At 48.8% G+C, this 16,126-nt stretch overlaps 1 protein-coding gene across 1 annotated transcript in view; it reads right to left on the bottom strand.

Annotated features, from left to right (window-relative positions):
• LOC137781277 (nuclear factor of activated T-cells, cytoplasmic 1-like) overlaps positions 1-16,126 on the bottom strand; it is a 56,948-nt gene that overhangs the window by 17,868 nt on the left and 22,954 nt on the right. Inside the window, exons 7-9 of the mRNA XM_068569948.1 lie at positions 9,729-9,784; positions 7,628-7,760; positions 712-1,371 (exon numbers count right to left, since the gene is read on the bottom strand). Coding sequence (XP_068426049.1) covers positions 712-1,371; positions 7,628-7,760; positions 9,729-9,784 — 849 coding nt within the window. The remainder of the gene's footprint in view (positions 1-711; positions 1,372-7,627; positions 7,761-9,728; positions 9,785-16,126) is intronic.

The following is a 16,126-nucleotide window of genomic DNA, read 5'->3' as shown; positions in this document are numbered from 1 at the left end:
CATTACCAGAGGGAGACCAGTGACCCCACAGCCTCCCCCGATGACGACAGCCGCGTGGTGTCGACTCCGTGGGGAAAAGACGGGAAAACAAAGTCTGTGCCTTCCGCCTCCCAGCCCCTCTCTCTCGGAGAGATGGGGCTGTGGGGTGAGGGGGGAGGGGGAGGGGTTGGTTTCGGTTCAGGAAACCCCTACCCATTGTTTTGCTTCCCTCATTAGTCGTTGTGTCAACAGTTTGGTTGGCCACGCGTGTGCCACTGTTTTAGTTGTGCTGCAACCCGACTGACCTCACCGCTCTCGTGTTTTGACAGATTGTTTCAAAATCCCATCAAGGCAATTTAGTGTTTTACAGCGAAGCCGCCACTTGGACAACACAAGCCGGACCGCACGTTTCGCCAAAAGCAAATAAAGCTGCCGCGGGCTAAAATTACACAAATGTGACGTAAATCCGCTGCCAGCATTCCATCAGGAAATACTGAGGGGTGCAGCAGGGTGCGGCTATGTGTGGGGGCTCGTAGATAAGCAAGAGGTGTTAGATAAATGCAGTGCTCTACATAAACAGCCTTTTTTTGGAGGGGGGGGGGGGGGGGGTTGGCATGGACAGAGAGCTCATAAAGAGAAGCTTCCATGTTGAAAAACAAAATGCCTCCCGTTAGACAAATTGTTATCAAATGGAAACTTGTAGACAACGTCACCTTGTTTCTCTCAACTCACCATCATCTAGGTACATCTGGTCCAGTTCCTGGGGCTCCTGTTTGACGGTGACGGCCATCGAAGGGGGGCTGGCGTCTTCGGGTAACACGCTGGGTGAGCTCCCTCCGGCCTGGGCTGCCGCCTGAGCCTGACCGGGGCTGTAGGCCTGAACGAACGGGCTCTCCACGGTCCCCCCAGGAGTGGAGGGGTGGGATGCCGGGGAGGATGAGGGACTGCTGTTGGCATAGATAGGATGGTAACCATGGGGCCCTGGGCTGTTGAGGTGGATGGGGCTGCCTTGGGAATGAAGCATCCCTAGTGGGGAGTTGTGGTCTGGCGAGGCTGGGTGGGCGAGGTTGGGGTGGACGGGGCTCTCCTGGATGGGGGTCACCGCAGGGCCTGGCGGTGCCGCATGGGTGGGGCTGTTGGGGAGGCACTTGCCGTATGCCACGGGGGGCAGGTCATGCAGGGTGGGGCTGGAGCTGGGGGACGACGACGGCGGCATGGCAGCGTGGCGAGGCGGGCAGGGAGGGTAGCCACCAACCAGGCAGGCATCAGGGTCGGCTACAGGCACGATGGGAGCGAGCCTGGGCCGGCCGTAATAGGGCTTTGAATGCACGGGCAGTCTCGCAATCCCCAGAGAATCATATTCATCATTGGGTTCTGTCTTTATTATCGGCGCTGGGGGGAAAAAAGTAGAAAGAAAGGTGGAGATATTAAAAAAAACGTGCAGGGAATCCACGTGGCGCAAATGAGTGCACGAGTGAGGCTGGGTGAAGCAGTGAGCAAGCACAGTTGTGGCCGCGATACCCTCCTTAAGCCAAACAAACAACCACCAGTGGATATGGGCTCCGTGTCAACTTGGCTGAGCTCTCTAACAGAGAAACCCTCACGCCTCCCAACCGCCACCCCTCTTTACCGCATCTTCATGAAGAGGAAGAAAAAAAGCAACAAAAAAAAAAAACGAAGCAAAAGAATAGGGGGGGGGAAAGAAAAATGGATGAGTCATCAGTGTGGAAAGCCACAGCTGGCTCTAATAATGAATAAGACCTATTTTCTTTGGACTCTCTTCCAGCTCTGATATCCAATAAAAGACTACTTTAAAGCACTGGGCTGCTGCTGCTGCTGCTGCTGCTGCTGCTGCTCAAGGAGCCCAGGACCCAAAGGTTTCCTCCACACTCTACAAGTAATTGTTTCTCTCAGGACCAAAAGATAGAAGGAGAGGGTGAAAAAAAGGAGATGATTTGATTTTGATTAGGCCGCCTGAGCTCCTTAAGAGGCAGAGGAGCTGCGCCTGTGGTTTCAGGATCTTCAGGCCCCCGGCTAATGGAGGAGAGTGCAGTGACCCCACTTGATGGTCCTGCCTCCTCTCTTCTAATTTCTAATCCAGTGCATGCCGTCTGCACAGTTTCCTGATTGCTTCTGACGGACAGGTATCACGTGCTTCCTGCTCGCGGTCGAGAGCAGTTATCGAAAAAAAAAAAAAAACACAAAAAAAAAAACAGCTTTCTATTAATTGAGAAATTTCAGAACGGAAATACACGGCCCCGGGTTGAGAGATGGAGAGGGATCCACGTTCACACGCCCACTGGTGAGTTATTGTACAAGTCCATATGCACAGACTGTGCCAGCGTGAAACTAATAGGGCAGCGTTAAGACACCCAAATGCATAGCAAAGGCCTCTGAGTCACAATGGGCACACTGTTTCTATTTCTACACATTGTTAAAACGCGTTAATGGGTGTGGTGAGCGTTTGATGCCAGCCATTAAGAGATTTTGGTTCCAAGTGACATTTACTCAAAAGCATACAGATGTCAATATGAATAGATGTCTGTCTAAACTGTGTGTTTGCGTTCAGACATAATTGGACCTTTGAGCAATAGTCAAAAGCAACGAGTGCAAAGTGAAACGAACGATGTAAAGTGTTTCCCATCAAACGCTGTTTTTTGATTTCCCCCCCCCCCCCCCATCGTGTCGTGTATTTTTGTGGGAGTCGGAGTTTGACGCGACATTAATCACACTTGCAGCCTCTGAGGGTGCTGAGATGCGGCGATAACGCAGCAGAGAGCACGTTTACGTCAGCCCGGTCTGCTTTCAGGGCCCAGGGACCGAGCCCGGGTGTCTGAGGGAGCGTCGCAAGGCGAGTCCCATGATGCCCGGGCCTCCTCCCCACAAGTCACAAGGCTCGCACTACATCCACAGCCTCAGTGACTCTGTGTCTTCCTTGCCTTCCGTTGCTTTTTGTATGTGTGTGTGTGTGTGTGTGTGTGTGTGTGTGTGTGTGTGTGAATGGATGGCACAGTGCCGCGCAGTCAAAATGCGTGATGCCAGAGTTGCATCAGCTAAATTACTTGCAGCAGCTAAATCGGTTAAAATAAGGCATATTTTCTAAGAATGTCTGGGTCACCAGTCCTCGTGGTTCATGATGATTTACACCAATGGGTGTAACGGGGCAGATTGCCGAGCGTCGGTGTCTTTATCTTAACAAATCTGATGCCACGTCACAAGATGTCCTGCCTTTCACCAAAACCCACGCCCGAATCTAATTAAGGGGAATCAGCAGGATCTCCGAAGAGATGGGATGCTGTTGACCTTCGCAGCCCCACTTTGTAATCCAGTTAGAGTGTATTTTTCGGTTTATGGCAACTTCAAGTTTTCAGATCAAGTGCGGTAATTTGTCAACATTATTTTACTGTTTGCCCTCCGACTATGAGCAAGACTGGCGAAACAGGAAATCAAATCATGTTGGACTAATGGCCCTTCTTTCAACTTTCAAACAACCCCCTCCCCCCCCTCCAGATTCTCCCTGCTCTGCTACGGATACAAACAAAGCCCCCCCCCCCCCCTCCCTAACCCTCCCCTCCCCTCCTCTCCATCCGTCTGTGTGTCTCTTTTCCACTTTGTACGAGAGCTGAGAAAACAGATTCACCAGGCGAGTCCCAACTTCAGCTGGCTTCTATTTCCTCCCAACCTGTGGGTTATGGCCCACAGACAGTTGATGTTCTGCACATGGTTTTCTCTCCATCTCTGGCAGTCCCCCCCCCCCTCTGTCTGCTCATATTAAACTGATCGAGCCTGATCTGGGTATTTTATTGAGCACTCGTTTCCTCCCAAGGGGAATGGGAATTGGGACATAGATGTGCGTATCAGTGTATTTGATTAGGACGGACCAGCAAACAGAGCTCATGGAGACACCCTCTCTACTTGCAGCCATCGAGCCTATTGGATGTGACAGTGTCAGACGAATGAGCAGAAAAATGATTGAAATGAGGGATTTGTTGTGTTGCGGAAATGCTGAAGTCATCGCGCTCTAACGGCGTGAAGCTGCAGTGACATTCAACGCGGAGCAGGTGGTGGTTCATTAACTCCAAGGTACCTGGTGCACCGTGTCCCACTGTGGAGGCAATCTGGTCACCCTGTATACGGTTGGCCTGCGTGTGCTTAGGTATGGCTGACGAAGCCAAACGCCCGAGACGTGACACAAACAGTTCAGCCTTTGTCCAGTTTTCAGGAGGAGGGGGGGAAAAAAAACATGACTGTGCAAATATATATATTTTTTTAAAAAGAACAACGTGTGGTTCATTAACTTTTCCTGTGTGTGTCATACAACATGCTTCTGACGTTCCTCCCTTCCAGCTCCGACCGCAAACCAACACCCGTTCGCGTTGAGAATAGAACTCGATATTACAGAGGAATCTCCGAACGGTCTGTAAAAATATAGGGGTTCCGAGAAGTCCTTCGCTCCAGCGTTCGGCCACTGCCAGGACTTCTTTTTCCTTTTTTTGTTCCCGGCCGTTTCTAGTTTAATGTGGTTGGTGCAACACACACACAAAAAAAAAAAAAAAAAATCTTATTTGAAGAGCATCACGTCACTTACTCTACTCACGCAATAACGATTGGATCACGCGAGCTTGGAAAAGAGGGGCTCATTCATGAAAACCAGACAAGGACGCTTGTACGCAGACAAGCGAGCGGCGCAAACGTCTTCTCGCATTCGCTCATGCTCGGACGCGGCACGGCGTTTCTCACGGTCGGCTCGACCGTTGCGTTTTTACCACGAAGCCACTTGACCCGTGCGCTCTCTGACAGACTGCGCGGTGCTGAAGACACATTTCAAAGAGGCTGTTTCTGAGCGTCTCAAATGCTTTCACACTCCCAACGGCACGGCATCAACAGGTCCACGCGCCGGCCGCCTCCACTCGTAGCACTGAGGCGTATCTTGGTCTGTCAGCTCGAGTAAGAGCAGCCGGCCTCTGATAATATGTTTATCATTTCACGTTTTTGGAGGCAGGGCGAGGTCGACAGAAGATGAGGATCTGCTTTCGTGTGTGAGACAATACAGTCTCTACTGAAGCAATCTTCTCATTTCAGGGCAACACACGGCATAGTGAAACTAGGCACCGGCGCTCAGCCACAGTTAGGTGCCAGTCGCATTTGCATTAAAGAACAACAACATGGTCGCATGACCTGAATGGAAACTCAAGGTGGTTTTCACATGTGTGTCCCGCAGTGTTTGCTTCATCCTTCCGCTGTTTCAAACAAGTCAGGCTATTTAAGGGTCGGCTTTGCCTTTTTATAGATGAGCAGACACCAGAGTGTGAAAGAAATGTTCTCTCTAAACAACGTCAGTGACCACAACTGTGCTTGAAGTGGGACAGCGGGCCGGAAGCGCCTTTTCATACGAGCGAGCGAAGAAAAAAAAAAAGTGTTGACAACAGTTTCTCTTTGTGTGTGTGTGTGTGTGTGTGTGTGTGTGGGAGTCCTCCTCCCCAGCCCACCCCGAGTACCTGGCCACAGTGTTGGTTGTTTCTCTTAGTGTTGACACACATGCACACACACACACACACACACCTACACGCACACACGCTTGCACACACAGACTGAAACCTTCAAAAGCAAACAGCTTCACAAGGATTTCCTCATTCTCTGCCGCTGTATTGAAGCTGTGAATGTATTAAACCTTCATCAATGCCACAGAGGGTCTGTTTGCACTGATCATGACCTTTGTACAGACTTCTTTGGGAATGCTTTTCAATAAGAGAGTGCTTATATGTCACTATGCTGTTATGATAGAGAAGAAAAAGCACGTGTGCCATTGTATCGATATTTCTATCTACAGTTATTATGACAACTATTGCTCTCAAACCCATTAAAATCCCGCTGACAACTTATCCCCAGTGTCAATGCTAATGCGAGTTTCAACTCGGGGCTCTATTGGCTGTGATGCTACTCCACCAGATACATTTTTTCTCAATGAAATCATCCAGCACAGTTCCAGAATTACACTCTATCCCTCTCTGATTGAAATATTTGCTTTTAGAAATGTTCTATATTTTAATGTGTGCTTTCAAAAGAGTGGTAAATCGAAAAAAAGAAAAGAAAAAAGAGCTCAATAGCTTGCGATTTGCGGCCTCTTTGGCTGTAACGCTTGAGTTAATTATGCTCCTTCACAAAGACGTTGGCCCTGCTTGTGTGGTCCACACTGTATTTGTGGTTTACTTGGCAACAAAAGAGAGAACACAAGTCATCTTTTAATTAGAGCTGTGTTTATGCTCAGGGAAATGACTTAGAGACACGTCGTGGAGGCTGATAAGCCTCTCCAGCTCCGCCCTTCCCTCTCCCTCTCTCGTCCCTCCCCGTGGAAGAAGCACAGTTTGTGAAATGGATCTGCTATACAAGGACACTGTTTGTCAGCGCTACGCTGGTCCAGTTACCCACAATGAACTCGCTCGTCGTATCATCAGGCATCTCCAAATACGGGCCTTGCTCGACTTTCTCTCAGAGCCTCGTCCAAAAACCCAAACACTTATCTCCCATGGCCATAAACACATCTGCTGATAATCTAAATGTCACATCGTATTAACTTAAAACGCCATACATGCTCTCGCAGCAGCATTAGACCCATCAGACAGCTGATCAATGAATACAAGGTCGCATTGTTTTGATCGAGTGGATCTTCGCTGGTTATCAGAAGTGGGACGCCGGTCCGGTAAAGGTAAGGTTGCTGGTTGGAAACCTGGTTGGAAACGACGTGGGAAACCCGGCTTCAGGAACTGTTGCTCGGGTGCCAGAAAAGTTGTTTAGCGCTCAAAGAAAGACACTGAACTCCCGACCGCTTCAGCGAAGCTGCTCATAAGCCAACAGCGAAAAGGGATTTCAGCACTATAAATGGGAGGCATTGTTTCGCTTGAAAGAAGAGCAGGCGCGCCTCGTCAACTTTCTCTGAACGCGTGAAGATACGATGACAGTGTCCCACTCGGAACGGTTGAAAGCGACACCAAAAGCCGATAGTTCACCTGCGCCCGTTGTGAAGAGCCAAGAGCGCTCGATGCAATTTCTTCAGGCTGAACTCTTCTCTAAACTCTCGGAGATACATTCTCCAAATTCCAACGTGAAAGCCATCCATAAACACTGAGGCCAGGGACGCATGGTGAGCACGGAGAGAGAGGTATTCCTGGGTTTTCAGGTTGCTACATGAATGACAGGGTGAAGCACTGCCTGCTAGATGCACTTGGGTGTGTGTGTGTGTGTGTGTGTGTGTGTGCGCGCGGGCATTTTTGTGTGGTGGGAGGTGTGTAAGTCGGTTGGCCAGTGAGAGGGAATAGAGAGATTGACGTCTCTTCATCAACAGCGCTCGGAGGCTCTGTCACTCAGCAGGTACACCTCATCGCTGGGGAACGCCGTCTCACTCCTGAGTAAACACACCTCACATCTCCTGCTCTCACTCTCGGGATACGACACAAGCGGTGCCGGGTGTAATGTCAAAAAAAAACGACGACCCCCACCCCCCCTCAGCTCCCCAAAAAAAGGCCACAAATGTACCCGTGGCATGTTGCTGGGTGCGAAGCCCTGGATACATACTATATGTGTGATGAATGTAGAGTCTGCAGCACAAACACAAAACAAAAGTAGTGGAATAACTATTTGTGATGATTACCGTTAGGAGGCAGGTAGGTGAAGCGCTGGTACTGGCTCCGCTTCCTCTTGCCGTTGCAGACGTAGAAGTTAACCTGCACCGGGCTGGATATTCTCTGGTTCCTGTACGGCGGGATCTCCACAACAACAGTACTCTAAATTACAAACAAGATACCCGTGAGACATTTCAACTGCATGAGAAAGGACAGCTGCCCACACCGTCAAAAAACAACATTCATTAGTTATATTTACACATCACATTTCACTCCCCCGACCCCCGGACTTTGTAGTACAACTTCCTGCAGCCGATTAATCAACAGCTATGTTTATTTGACTTCATTCAGCGTATCGGTTCCAAGAGGCCGGACTGGGAGCTGATCTGAATGAGCTCGCCTGGACTGTGCAGTCGCAGCGGCAGAGCCCAGGAGGCTGCTCCAGTGCCCCTGTTTGTCTCTGAGGAAAACCCCAGGGCTTTGGCGTTTGTACAGCGCGAGAGGAGCGAGGTGGCCGGGCTTATTTGTTTGCACAGCCATGCCTCCCTGTGGAGAGGCTCGCCTGTCTCCCCCATACCCCCCTTCCCCCCCCATGCCTCCTCCCCCCCAGGCCAGACCTTTGCAAGTCTGGGCGGATGTGCACTTTCAACTGTTGTCTCTCTGACAGGGGAACATGGAGGGAATTTGTCTGCGTTTTTTTGTGCCTAATTCCTGCTGTCACTCTCGTTGGGGTCCAAACGGGCCAGCATGGCAGGAAGCGGGGGTTTGTAGGTCATTGCTGTGGATGGAGGGAGCCACGGGGTGGGAGTGTGGGAGGGGTTGGGGGTGAGGGCCTTGCGTCCTCCGCCCCCGTCTGCCCTCCAGATGACGACAGAGAAAACATGCAGGTGGCTTATTGAGTGTGTTCATTGTGTGTGTGTGTGTGTGTGTGTGTGTGTGTATGTGTGTGTGTGCGCGTGTAAGCACATGCTTTTCCCTCTCCATCCGAGCCAATGAAAGTTAGCACGCACTGGATGGCAATAAAAACACTGTCGGGCAGGCAGTCTGGAGCACTTTAGGGTAGTCTGGTGGCAACTGACATAGGAGGAAGGCCAGGGCCCTCTTGCCGTCCCTCCCCACTTATTCGTTAGATCTACAAATAAACACACATTAGTATTTGTCTTTCATCGACCTCGCCTCCCCGCACCGCCCGCCGCCCCCGGCCGAGCCTTGCACGCCCGCTAATTTTCCAGCATCTGGGACCCCGGCCATGGCACATCAGCAGCCCTACAGGCCAATTAGACATCAGTCCATATTCACCCCCCTGACGCAAGCGAGTAATTTACCTGAGTGAAATAGCAACAACAACAAGGAGAAGAAAAAACACCCTGGAGTTGCAGCATTTAGACGCGTGTGGGTTATTTCAGACCCTGTGCGAGTGTAAATTGCCTTGGTTAGTTTACACAAATAAAGGGGGAGGAGGGAGAGGGAGGTCGCTGATGAAAGGCCCCGGCAATGCAAAACACACTGTCATCACGCACAAGCGGGCACGTTTTCGCAGATCCTGTACTGGCGGACCTCACGAACCTCAGTGGAGTCCTGATTAATTCCAGAGCACAAGCAGCTCTCTGTGACACGTAGAACAACACTTGCTCCGTTCCCTTTCTCCCCCGGTTTGTATTAACACAACTCCCAATGTGTGGCTGAGCGTCAGCGGAACAACTGGACTGGTTTATTTTCTCATTACGGCTCTCATGAAAAGCAGCAGCAGGTAAAAGCGGGGTTGTAATCCGCTCTTGGCTGCACGGCCCCGGCACAGACGAGGTGTTCAAGTCCAATTCATCACACCGCAGCACTTTGCTGTGAACTAAACGTCTGGCCATGCTGGCAGGACTGTGTGTGTGTGTGTGTGTGTGTTTGAGTTTCTGTGTGTCGGAGGGAGAAAAACAATATGACATCCCGTGTTTACTCCGTCAGATTTTGTGAAAATTCCATTCAGGATTGCGTGGGCTAATCATCATATTCAGCGTGTAATGCCTGAGCAAAGGTTACATCATTACAGGGGACCGATGAGGAGGAGACGGAGAGGAAAAAGAGAAAGTGTCAAGGGAGAGTGGGAATATTTCCAATGAGTCTTTGAGGCGCACTTACATTTTTGATGGAGTCCTTGTCCACCTTGGCTTCTGTCTCCCACAGATGGTGCCCATCTATTGGCAAAAGAGTACAATACATACATTTACTGTCATGCTGCAGACAAGAGAGACCTGAGATGGAGGGCGGCTGTAATCTGCAGATGATACTTGGTATCAGTGAAGAGATGTGCGCTTGGGGATTAGATGTGGGGGGGAGGGGCATTTTGTTCAGTGCCGTGATTTAATTAGCTGATTTAACAAGTCGTTGATAATTTGATAATTGATTAAAAGCCATTCATCAAGCAGAATGTAAACCATTTGATAGTTTCAAGTCTTTTTTCCGCATTGATCCTATATCACTCCTTTTTTGGCAAATATCTATTCCTATTTTTTATTTTTTTAAATTTGGATCGCAAAAAAAAGGAAATGAAACATTGAAAACCGGTCGGTCTCAGACATAAACAAGCAGAACAAAACAAAGGGAAGATATAGTTTTAGGTTTTGTGATGGGAATTTGTCAATATTGTACACAAAAACAAAGTTCAGCATGAACTTCAGCCTCAAGTCAGATCTTCAAGTGGGACCGCCCACTTTCTCACTCAGCTTCCATCTCCATTAAATGTGTCACTATTTTTATCCCTTCATTAAACCCTTGATTAGATGTCTTTCCTTTTCTATTCTCCTCCCTTATTTCTATTCTTAGCTCTGCTGTGTGGAAAAAAAAAAAGTCTTTCTTTGTTCTCTTTCTTCTCATCTCCGTCTTGCTGTGGTAAGGAGGTTCCCCTCGCTGCCATGCAATAAAAGGCCTGTGAGCTTCTGCAGCTGTTGGACGCCTGCAGAAGCTCAGCTCACATTCTTTGGGTTTTTCTCCGTGATTTCATGCCACACCTTAGCCAACAGACTCTCGGGCTCTGCTTGGGCAATCAGCACCGACCACGGTGCATTTATTTTCTTCCTCTTTTTTTCCCTCAGAACCGATGACTCATTAGGGCCGTCAGAAATAGACGTGACACAGAGCAGTCTTTGTGTCAGTGGCACACCGTGCGAGGCAATAGTATGGGCCCCTGTGGCACCGCGGCTGTGTGTGAGCTGGGGGTAAGCAGCAGCCCAGACTTTGCTTCTGGGACAGGAAGCCATCAGATAAGATAATCAGAGTCGGTTTCTAAAGAACTGATAGCAGAAGTCCAGCCGCTCTGGAAGATGTAAAACCCTTTGTCTGTCCCTCCCAAAGAATTATGTTTTTCACATCAAGTGAAAGGATAAAAGATCCCAGCCACGGGTGGTTTATTATTGGTGAGCTGTGGTAGTGGGGGCTGGTGGTTAGCTTTACTATTCAGAGGGTGAACATCAGTAGATATCGCTTTCCAAAATGGCCATATTAAAAGTCAGGGAAAGAGAAAAACAGACGGTGAACGGATCAGATAAGGGTTTTCTATTTGAACTCGGGGAAATCAGAGTTACATATGGAGAAATGTGCCTCGCTGTAACGCAGATGATGTGGATGACCCGGGGAATAGAAGCGGGGCCCTGCAGGACCGCCTTCAGGGAACAGGAATTGTGCCTGTGATTGAGATACTGAAAAGAGTGAGAGGTGTGTGTCACGCTGCGAAGTGGCTCAGAGGATGCAAGTGCAATTAGAGTGAGCACAGACAAGGAGAAGGTCAGAGAAAGACAGAGACAAACAGAGATGAGCGTTCCTCATGTTACGTCTGGGGGAGCCGAGGGGGGGAATCTCACCCGCCTCCGCTCTGGGAGACACTCCAAGAGGGAAACCTTAGACCACGACGTCAATCCCAACCTCCACGAGTAAACATGTTTTTCAAACTTTTCTCCTTCGTCTCCATCTTGTCACCTCGCCTTTTGCAGCTCCCTGCCACTTTGCTCCTCCGCACCCCTCAACGATTTGCTCCGTCAGACTTCAGCCGATGTGACTTGGAGACATGAACTGGGACGGGGCCCACATGTGGCATACCTTTGCGAGTCAGAGAGCGTGCTGTACGACTGATAACCGCAGGACTTTCCATTCACTCCTTCGTCCCTGCAACATCTGCAAAATGCTTCTGTTCCCGACAACACCTCCGCCTTCACGCAGCCTCCACCCACGCACAAACGCACACACAAAACCACAGTATCCTCTACCTTTTGTTCCGGCCTGCGACTTGAATGATAAGAGTTGGAAGCACATACAATAGAAGGTATAGGGGATGAGTCGGGAGAAGTCTTGCTATAATCCAGAGACGTTTACAAATAAAAACAATCCATTCACACAGGCAAGTAGAGACACTTACTCTCAAAGGTAATCCAACCATCTGCCTATTGCTCTACGTGACTCACTTGTGCAAATTATATCCACAAAGACAAACACCTACACAGACAACCAGAGCAACACACACTCGTCATCAGGCATTTAGGCCATGTGCAGGGTATGGCATCTCGGAGTCTTCTTCAATTCTTGACAACGCATAATGTTGTGTACGTGGTGTTAACAAAGCAACACTGTTGCTGCTAAAATGAATATCACACAAACAAATCCTCTCATTTGTATATGGTCGTGGCCTTACCTTCATGATGAAGATGTGTGTCCTTCATTTGCTGTCATCAAAAGGCAAACAACCTACTGCAGACACCAACTAGACAAAATCATATTTCTTGGGTTTAACAAAGCCAAAGATAGCCAAGAGTAATAGCATCTCTGTCCTCATAATGACCCTGCATATTTTGGCTTTCCACAGGTGATTTTTTTTTCTCCTAAAAAGTGTTGTGTAATGCACAACAACTTCCACTGACCAAAGAGAATAGTTTTGAGAATGGAAAATATGATTCACATTCTTAATTGCTGAGGTTTTTCTCGTGAAACAACCCAGATGTATTTTGCAGAGCTACGGTAGCCGATGTCTCTCTTCTAGAGCGATTTTCAGCAGTATATTTCTCTCTTGCCTGTTTACGTACATCAAGTTTATATTCCGCTTTAGTGTCGTTCTGCTGTTGCTACCCAGATGGAAAATACTTCAGTGGTTTTACACATATTTTCACGTCAATTACTCTGTTGTCCAATGAGGAGCCAAGCCAAAAGGCCAAAAAAGGGTCCCCACCATGAATGATCCCGGAGGTGCAGCTGCTTTCCCCTCTGAAGCACCTGACCTCTGCCAATCTCACAAGTGGTGAAACTGGAGAAATGTGGGGCTGCTTCAAATTGAGAGGCTTCTGTATAAATCAAGGCCTGACAGTCGATCCGTGATGGGTTTATAGTCAGGAAGTGAGTTATTCTTGGTGTAAAACAGGGAAAGCGTGAGCTGACTTGACCCGTGGGTGCATGAGGAGGACGGCGGCCAGTAGAGACAGATTTTTTTTCCTTTTATCAAGACTCCAGCTGTGTGGCAATGAGTCTGAAAATGATCTAAAGACTGAGAGGGATGGCTGGAACATCACCCAGACATTTACATTTGTTTAATATGTGTGTTCACATGGAAGCCATCAAGGTTGGTTGCTCTCCACGGTGCGTTGCACAGTATAGTGAAGGTGAAGGATGACTGCAGGTTTATGCTGTTTTGGTTTTTTGGTGCGAGATCTCTTTAAAGGATCTCTATATCACATTCAGGTCATTAATATAGTAGTTAGCACATATTAGCTATGTTAATATATAATAAAATAATGTCTACCTGAGCGGGGAGGTCACTCTGCGTCTGTGTGGGCTGTTATTCTGAGCTTCTCTGTGCTTTGTTTACACAGCGCATGCCATTGAGTGCATGTGGCTACCTCATGGACGCTGCTAATACGGCGGTTACAGCTGACACCGCTACCCCGGTCCGATGGCGTCGTTGTGGAAGCGTAGCGCACGCCCTACGGTTCCCCTTCAGTTAAACACTGTTAGCTGTCAGCACTGTTGCAGCTGGCTAGCTGCTCTGACCTATTTGCAGACAAAGTGAAGCCGTAGTCCCATTCATTGAGCGATGTTTTATCGAGATGCTAGACATATTCCATGGAAAGAGCATTTTTTTTAAAGACCTGGACCAGAAAGGGAAGTGGAAACAATTGCCTCTGTCTGATCTGAACCACTTCTCCAGCTACGACATGTTCAGAAAAGTTGGAAGAAAGGGTGGAGGTCACAGGACGATCGAGACATCTTTCTGTCCCGATGCCGGCATGATCCCTTTGAAGTATGGACGTGCTCGAAAAACTGGCTTTCCAAAATCTTTCTCTGGGCTGTTGCTGATGAAACCTAACGCCATGAAAGAAATACATTTTAATGAGGCTTTGAGAGGCAAACCTTCAGTACTGTTTATCATAAGCTTCATCCTACAACAGGACACTTTATCTTTGCACGGTTACACTGACAATGTGCATAATACAGGCTAAGCTAGCCAAATGAGCATGTCGCTCAACACGGCTCTCATATGGCGCTCATAGCTGATTAATGCTGTCTCGACTCAAAGCGTCGTCGTTAAAGTGCTGCGGCACCCTCCGGTCCGCCCCCAAGTAAAGTAAATACCGTTAGATCTGTCAGCACGTTTGCCGTACTTTGTACTGTTAGCGCTTTTAGCACCCGAATGCCCCCGAATCAAAATGTATCGTGCCCCCCCCCCACCCTCCCCTCCATCCAATACCGTTTGCCATGGTACGCTCTTTTGGGGGTAGCGACCCATCAGTTTCTCTCAGCCACAGCTCTGGACCTGCAGTAGTTAATCAATGCTTTATGGAGGATGGCAAAGGTGCATGAGAGGTTAATTCCCTCCAGCTCTGTTAAAGGGCTCCTCTTGGAACTACAATTATTACACATAATCATTGATTTTGGTGCAGTATACCATCCTAATTAGACAGGATACTGTAACTCACACTCCTCTAATCTCGAGCCTGCAGCAGGGGTGGAGGCTGACCTTACACCGCCATAGTGTGAGCCATGATTATGCAGGTTATCCCAGCCTGAAGCCAAAAGGTAGTCTAGACATACCGCTAGAAGTACAATACATCGACCGATGAGTCTGGTGTTTGGACTTGTCCACGCTAGAAGTGTTCAACAAAGTATAAACAGTCTATGAATGAACTCCAACGGCACAGATCGCAGACAGCGAGGCCTGCGTTCCTCGGGTTGGAAAGGCACGAGGACCCAAACGGTTCAGCCTTTCGCTGAGGAGTCTCCACATGACAAGAGAAATAGCCAAGGGGTATTGCTGTGGACTCTTCTGTCCTGATGTTACAGATTAAACTGTAGCTCAGACTTCTCTTAGTCTTGGCTGTTCGACCAGCTCGACCAGCCAGAAGCAAAGGTGGAGAAGACCAGACTTCTCCCTGCTGCAATCCAGGCGTGTGTGGTGCTGCCGAGCTCCAGGCAACGCTCCAATCCGGCCAGATGTAAAAACCATCTAGTTCACCAGGGAATTCCCTTACTGGCCCTCTGAGTCAGAGTGTAGGCTTTCCCCAGCCCTCTCTCCCTCTGTCTGTCTGTCTGTCTCTATTTTCCCTGCCTCCAGCACTCATTCCATCCATGGAAAGCAGGGCAAGCCAGAACGCACACTGCAATAGGTGCGCCAGGTATGTCCTCCAACCCCTGCGCCAAAAGAGCAGTTTGGGCAAACCCAAACACTGACACAACCTCAACACATACAAATAATGAAAAGAAAGCAAGCGCGGCGATGCAAAGAAAAGAGGAACGGTTCATAAATGCCCACATTGTGGCTACGTGGAGGGTACAGCTCTTCACCTCAGAGAAAGAAAAAAAAGAAAAGGTAAGGCCTATTAAAATGACATGTCAACAATAATTACCATTGAAGATAATGTTTACATTACAGCAGAAACCAAAACGTGGACTTGAGGTTCTTGAGTCTTTCATTATCCAGCTGCAGTCCGATGTGTTTGCTCTGTCTATGTGTGGTCTGTGAGGTGCAGTTGTATTGATTCATCCATTGAAGGAATAAATGAAGTGTATTCACTGTATAAAAGTCACATGACCCTACTCCTGGCATTCATTCACTAAACAAGTCAACATGAGGGCCGCATGTGATCACTTTTACTCCCCGATGTCGCAGTACGCGAGGTCACAAACAGGACGCCCTGTCTTTATTATTATTTTTTTGCCTCTCCTCTTCCTCTCCTCTTTCTCATCCCTCTGAGGGTCTTGCCTTTTCCGCTTCACCCCCTCCTCAGGGAACCCCTTGCAGATGACTCACTGAAAACACTTCCTACTGAACAACGCAAACAGGCCCGCAGGCGAAACAGAGAGAGTACGCGCCCACGTACACAACAACAAACACACACACACACACACACTGTGCATGCAGTGGATGCACACCGTTTGCATCAGTTATCCTGTGGGTGACGGAGTGGAGCGGTGGGGATGCGCGTAGCATTTGAAAAGTAGAAGTAATTATTTTTCAAGGCGCATTAAGGTCTCCCCTGCAGTGGCAACGGCGATGAGCTCTG

The sequence above is a fragment of the Clinocottus analis genome, unplaced genomic scaffold (assembly GCF_023055335.1).
Source record: "Clinocottus analis isolate CAN_PGR_092001 unplaced genomic scaffold, fCliAna1.0.p SCAF_9, whole genome shotgun sequence".
Classification (NCBI taxonomy): Eukaryota; Metazoa; Chordata; class Actinopteri; order Perciformes; family Cottidae; genus Clinocottus; species Clinocottus analis.
The sequence above is the reverse complement of the archived record's forward strand: the minus strand, read 5'-3'. Positions and strand labels throughout refer to the sequence as shown.